At 37.9% G+C, this 7,162-nt stretch overlaps 1 protein-coding gene across 11 annotated transcripts in view; it reads left to right on the forward strand.

The window, feature by feature from the left end:
* Positions 1-7,162, forward strand: part of LOC116102886 (ankyrin repeat domain-containing protein 26-like) — an 88,883-nt gene that overhangs the window by 9,375 nt on the left and 72,346 nt on the right. For 10 of the 11 annotated variants that reach the window (XM_031388126.1, XM_031388133.1, XM_031388129.1 and 7 more), the window contains exons 4-5: positions 3,471-3,577; positions 4,450-4,587. In XM_031388126.1, the coding sequence (XP_031243986.1) occupies positions 3,471-3,577; positions 4,450-4,587 (245 nt within the window). The remainder of the gene's footprint in view (positions 1-3,470; positions 3,578-4,449; positions 4,588-7,162) is intronic. The other variant, XM_031388136.1, reaches the window with a different exon arrangement.

The following is a 7,162-nucleotide window of genomic DNA, read 5'->3' on the forward strand; positions in this document are numbered from 1 at the left end:
TATAGAAGAAAACTTCCCCAACCTAAAGAAAGAGATGCCCATGAACATACAAGAAGCCTACAGAACTCTCCAAATAGAGTGGACCAGAAAAGAGATTCCCTCCATCACATAATAATAGAAACACCAAATGCACTAAACAAAGAAAGAATTTTAAAAGCAGTAAGGGAAAAAAGGCAAGTAACATATAAAGGCAAGCCTATCAGAATTATACCAGACTTCTCACCAGACACTATGAAAGCTAGAAGATCCTGGGCAGATGTCATATTGACCCTACAAGAACACAAATGCCAGTCCAGGCTACTATACCCAGCAAAACTCTCAATTACCATAGATGGAGAAAACAAGATATTCCATGACAAAACAAAATTTACACAACATCTTTCCACAAATCCAACCCTACAAAGGATAATGGATGGAAAACATCAACATAAGGAGCAAAACTACACCCTAGACGAAGCAGGAAAGTAATCTTTCAACAAATTTAATTCCACCTCTTACAACAAAAACAACAGGAAGTGACAATTACCTTTTCTTAATATCTTAATATGAAAATTAATATTACCAACATATCCTAATCAATTGAAATCCAAAAATATGAGGAATTAGAAATTTGTTGATTGTCATTCAATAGTCTCTCTAATTTGGTAATTGGAGAAATAGATCCAATATTGCACAATCCATATACACTTTCAGCTTGTTTGTGCATTACAGTGTCTTGCTGTGTACAACATAAGGGTCTTGAAATTTTGCTTCTCCTATCTCAGCCTCTTTATTATTAGTATTGTTTATTTCATGTTTTCACACTATACTATGGTTTTCAGAACAGCTTATATATTTCAAAAGTACTTATATACCCAAAAGAAACGTAGACAGTTAAATTGGGAAGGGGCTTGTAAGAGAACAACAAAGAGTGAGACTGAATGCTTTGCTTGACATTTGTAACTCTTGTGTCAAGTTTGAAGAAGAGAACTTTATGTTACTCTTTCTCTGAGATGAATGCTTTTCCAAATTTTTACAACCAATGAACCAGATTCTTACCCTCACCTAATGTCTGTGCTACCCTCCAAGCAGAATCATTGTTCATTGAAACAGTTAGTGAATGACTTTATGGATAGACCATCTTAATACACACACCATTTCTTAAATGAATGTAACCTGTTCTCTGTGGGCTGGGAATAAAGTCACTCACTCAAGTCAAATAGCTTTGACCATAGCAGGAAGTCTATATCCAAAAATGGTGCCTACAATTCATTCCTCGGTGCAGCAGAACTGTCAACTCTCAGCTTAGCTACGATGGAGGTAAAATCCTTTGGTGATGTAAGGTTCATTGAAATACAGCCTTATTACAACGAAATCCAATGTCTAAAAATTGTTCTTATTTTGGGCTTGTACCACTTTAAGAGTCAAGATTTTAAACTCTACTAAACACAAAACAAACAAACAAACAAAAAGACTTTATATATTTATGTTCATTTAAGAAAATACTAGTAGTGATGTATTATTTTGAAATATACAGTTAATATGTTTGGAGTTATTTAAAATTTATATTAAGAAAAACATGTATTTTCAGTATTACTGTAGACAAACATCTACATAAGACTGTTAAATTGATTGTTGTTTTATATCAACTCTTATAATACTCATTTTTATTGTTATAATAGTTTATAAATTTTAAGGAATATGACAAAAAAGATATTGTAGGTATTGAAGGGTGCTCTGGGAGGAGTTGGGTACAAAAGGGAAGTAAGACTGTGATTTAATTCTATTTACTTAAAATATGTTTTTAAATGTTAACAAATTCAGATAAACTGAAATCATGTAACTTTTCTCATCATAATGCAATAAAAGTTAAAAAAAGAATAAAATTTGTATTGATGTGTGCACATGTATGTTTGCACATGTGTGTTTGCTCTTGTGTGTGTGCACACATAAAGGCTACAGTTTGCCTATCAGGGGTTCTCCTTTATTGCTTTCTTCTTTTTTGACTGACTGGCCAGGGAGGCTCTGGGGTCCTTGTGTCTCTACTTCCTAGTGCTGGGATTACAGATATGTACTACCACATCTGGCTTTTATTCAAGCACAGAGGTTCTGGACTCAGGTCCTCAAGCTTAAACAGCAAAGACTTTATTCACTGAACCATCTCCTCTGGTACGGAGCTTTCTAATACCTAAGATAAAAATATTTTATCAGACAATTTAAAAAACTCACAAACCACTAGTCAAACCAAAGTTCATTTAAAGCCTGTGTCTTTTAGTTTAAAAGCCATTCCCTTATAATCCCATGGCAGAAGGTGTGCCTGATAGGTTTTTATCTGGGACCCTGTTACCATAAAAGAAGAGACGCAGCAAGATTCCATAGCAACCTGGAGTAAATTCCTGCACCATCAGAAAGTTCTCCACAATTTATCCTGAGAGCATAGTTCCTCTAATGCCAATTTCATTTCCCAACAATATTGTCATGTAGGGACTGAGCAGGGATGAAAAGATGTTTTAGGAGCTGGAGAGATGGTTCAGCAGGTAATAGCACTGGCTGTTCTTTCAATGGACCCAGGTTCAATTCCCAGCACCCAAATGACAGCTCACAACTGTCTGTAACTCCAGTTCCAGGTGATTTGGCACCCTCATGAAGACATACATGCAGGCAAAACACCAGTGAACATAAAATAAAAATAAATTAATCTTTAGGGGCTGGCGAGATGGCTCAGGGGGTAAGAGCACTGACTGCTCTTCTGAAGGTCCTGAGTCAGATCCCAGCAACCACATGGTGGCTCACAACCATCCATAATGACATCTGACGCCCTCTTCTGGTGCGGCTGAAGACAGCTACAGTGTATCATACAGGAGCAAGTGGGGCTGCAGCAAGCAGAGGTCCTGAGTTCAATTCCCAGCAGCCACATGATGGTTCACAGCCATCTGTACAGCTACAGTGTACTCATACACATAAAAAAAATAAATAAATAAATCTTTTTAAAAAATGAGTTATTTAGAAAAATCACTTTTAAAGGATTTTTTTAAAAGTACTAGATGCATACAACACAGTTTTATATTCAATGGAATCATAGACCTTTCTGTGTGACACAGTATCTCTGGAGAAGTAAATATTCTTTGGAGAGTAAACTTAGAAGCCCTGTTCTGGAGATGGTGACAGAGCTCACTAACTCAATTAAACATGTGCAATTTTACTACTATGGTTTAGAAACTGCAGACAGTGACATAAGTCAAAAAGTTAGTGTGCATGGAAGCAGTCATGTGACTCCAAACTGCAGTGGTAAACACCGCAATAGAAACAAATACTCCTGCACACAGACTGTGGGCATAAGAGAAGACTGGAGCTCCCACGCTACATGGGGACATGGGGATTATGTTTTTCTGTGTCCTCGTGTTTGTGTCCAGGGAGCTTCTACAGTTTTTCAATTCAACTGACAAATGTGTGATTTTTGTGAGTTTTAAGTGGTTTTTGTCATTTTACAGGGTGGTTTCACGCCATTTTTACTGGCTGTCAGTGAAAACAAACTGAAGATAGCAAAATTCTTATTAATGAAGAATGCTAATATACATGCAGTTGATAACCAGAAAAGGTATTATAATTTTTTAAATCTTAGTGATGGTATAATGTGACAACAAGTGCTCAGAAATATTGAATTAGCTAGGTGGTGGTAACACACACCTTAAGTCCCAGCCCTCTGGAGGCAGAGACAGGAAGATCTCTGAGTTCAAGGCTAGCCTGGTCTACAGAGGGAGTTTCAGGACAACCAGGGCTATACAAGGAAACTCTGTTTCAAGAAAAGAAAGAGAGAGAGGGAGAGCGGGAGAAGACAGAGAAGAGGGAAAGAAGGAAAGGGAGAGAGAAAGAGAGAAAGAGAGAGAAAGAGAGAGAGGAAAGAAGAAAGAAATATTGAAGTAACAGGGAATAGAACAACTTACAGTAGTTGAGATATTATGGAAACTCAACACAATCATCAAAAACTATGTAGAAAAGAAATGTTGAGAACAGGCAACACAAAGAACTGTGTATATTACAGCACATGGGTATCCCCTTATGTATGCACTGATGTTTGTAAACTAATCCTGCTGGCCATTGAGTCTTATAGCAGCTGAAGGGATTCTGCAAGTTTGATTTTAATTTAATAATATAATAATTTAATAATATACAGACTCAGTTCACTTTTCTGCCTCAATATTGAACTTCTTAAAATTTTTGTAACATTTTAACCTCTGGTTTTTATATACTTTGCTATTAAAGCTATAGTGAGAGACATGGGAGTTAAGATTGATTTGTCTTTGGAATGACTTCTTCAAGAAACTGCAGAAAACTCTCAAGATCTTGAGATGCTTGTCTGTTACCTGTTGGTAGTCAATTCTACTCAGACACTATACAGGCCAAATATAGCACACTGGTCCTTAATTTTGTTAAAGTACTAAGGGTGGTGTTATCTCTCTGCTTTTTCAGAACAGCCCTTATGCATGCTGTAAGTCATGACTCAACAAACCTAGTCAGATTTGTTCTTCAACAAGGTGTAGACCTCTTTTTGAAAGATGCCTTTGGACTGACTGCAATCGATTATGCTGCTGATTTTAAATATAATAGGTAAGCATTTACATTAAATGCTAGTTACTATTAAACTGAGGCTCAAAATAATCATGGTCTGAACTTTATTTACACTGTAGCTGTCTTCAGACACACCAGAAAAGGGCATCGGATCCCATTAGAGATGATTGTGAGCCACCATGTGGTTGCTAGGAATTGAACTCAGGACCTCTGGAAGAGCAGGCAGTGTTCTTAACCCCTGAGCCATCTCTCCAGACCCTCAAGATAATTGTAATAGTGCATTTTATACATCAGAGACAGCTTCTTACTTCAGTTCAAGTAGCTTTAGAACATCAGGGAGTTAGTCTACATTTATCACCAAATATCAAGCAAAGGCACCCCTGGGGGTACCAGTGGGTGACAGATTCATAATCTTGGGCCTTTGGTGTTGGTTTTCTTTTTCTTTTTCTTGTTTCTTTTTCTTTTTTCTTACTGGGGATTGGACCCAGAGTTCCATACATATTTGCTGAGTTATACCCCAGCCTCTATCTTGGGACTTTTAAGATCTTTATTCTTGGGAATCCCAGCACTGCTCATCCCAGGTATCTCCCCTTATAGCACAGGGTAAAAATAGTGCCATGTCTATGATTCTCCTAATGATCTATTTGAGTCTAAAAATGTCTAGTTTGGCATAAGAGTGCTTTTTCTACCTGAGTCCATCTTCCACACCTGCCTGCTTAAATGTCCCCGGAAGCTAATGGTTTACTTAAGTCAGGTGGAGATAAGGGGAAGGGGGTCTTTGTTTTTGTTGATTCTCTTGCTTCAGGGCTGTCATGAAAGCTGGCACTGTAGTCCAGGAGACAAGTTGCTGCCAGCTCGTTCCTGCTGATCCAGTTTTGGGTCTTCTGTAAGGCTTTGGAGCTTACAGCATTGATGCTTTATAAGATAAAGCTCTGCAGTGATGAGCAATACTGTGAAGAATTTAGACATAACATCTGTCCCAACACCGGGAGTAACTGGGACCAGGGGGACTAGGCACACAGGAACTCCTCTAGCAGAGTGGCTCAGGTTTCTTCCTGTCTGTCTGAGCTGGTGCCCTGAGAAGACCTTGGGTGCAAGCTCTGCAGCCAGTCCCACAACACCCAGAGGAAGCTCCACTCCCAGGTGCTCTAACAAGCCCAGGGTCACAGGATCCCAGAATTACAGGATCACAGAGATAGCTTGACTCTGAGGAGTTCAACACAACCAGGCTCACAGGAATGACAGACTCCAGTCAGATTTAGCAAGGGCAGGTAGCACTAGAGATAACCAGATGATGTAGGGCAAGCATAAGAATATAAGCAACACAAACCAAGGTCACTTGGCATCATCAGAACCCAGTACACCCACCATTGCAAGTCCTGGACACACCATCACACCGGAAACACAAGATTCAGGTATAAAATCACTTATCATGATGATGATACAGGACTTTAAGAAAGACACAAATACCACCCTCAGAGAAATACAGGAGAACACAGGTAAACAGCTAGAAGCCCTTCAAGAGGAAACACAAAAATCCCTTAAAGAACTACAGGAAAACACAAACAGGTGAAGGAAATGAGCAAAACCATCCAGAATCTAAAACTGGAAATAGAAACAGTAAAGAAATCAGAAAGAGAGACAACCCTTGTGATACAAAACCTAGGAAAGAAATCAGGAGTTGTAGATGCAAGCATCACCAACAGAATACAAGAGATAGAAGAGAGAATCTCAGGGGTAGAAGACACCATAAAAAACATTGACACAACAGTCAAAGAAAATGCAAAAAGCAAAAAGCTCCTAACCCAAAACATCCAGGATGCAATGAGAAGACCAAACCTAAGGATAACAGGTATAGAAGAGAGTGAAGACTCCCAAGGTAATGGACCAGTAAACATCTTCAATAAAATTATAGAAGAAAACTTCCCTAACCTAAAGAAAGAGATACCCATGAACATACGATAAGCCTATAGAACTCCAAATAGACTGGACCAGAAAAGAAATTCCCTCCATCACATAATAATAAAAACACCAAATGCACTCAGCAAAGAAAGAATTTTAAAAGCAGTAAGGGAAAAAGGTCAAGTAACCTATAAAGGCAAGCCTATCAGAATTATACCAGACTTCTCACCAGAGACTATGAAAGCTAGAAGATCCTGGGCAAATGTCATACAGACCCTACAAGAACACAAATGCCAGCCCAGGCTACTATACCCAGCAAAACTCTCAATTACCATAGATGGAGAAAACAAGATATTCTATGACAAAACAAAATTTATATCTTTTTGTATAAGATATTTGTGGAAAATATCTTTCCACAAATCCAGCCCTACAAAGGATAATAGATGGAAAACATCAACATAAGGATGATGTTAACTACACCCTAGAAGAAGCAAGAAAGTAATCTTTCAACAAACCCACACAAACCTAATTCCACCTCTAACAACAAAAATAACAGGAAGTCACAATTACTTTTTCTTAATATCTTAATATGAAAATTAATATTACCAACATATCCTAATCAATTGAAATCTAAAAATATGAATAATTAGAAATTTATTGACTGTCATCCAATGATCTCTCTAATTTGGTAATTGGAGAAATAGGTCCAATA

Source organism: Mastomys coucha, unplaced genomic scaffold (genome assembly GCF_008632895.1).
Source record: "Mastomys coucha isolate ucsf_1 unplaced genomic scaffold, UCSF_Mcou_1 pScaffold21, whole genome shotgun sequence".
NCBI lineage: Eukaryota > Metazoa > Chordata > Mammalia > Rodentia > Muridae > Mastomys > Mastomys coucha.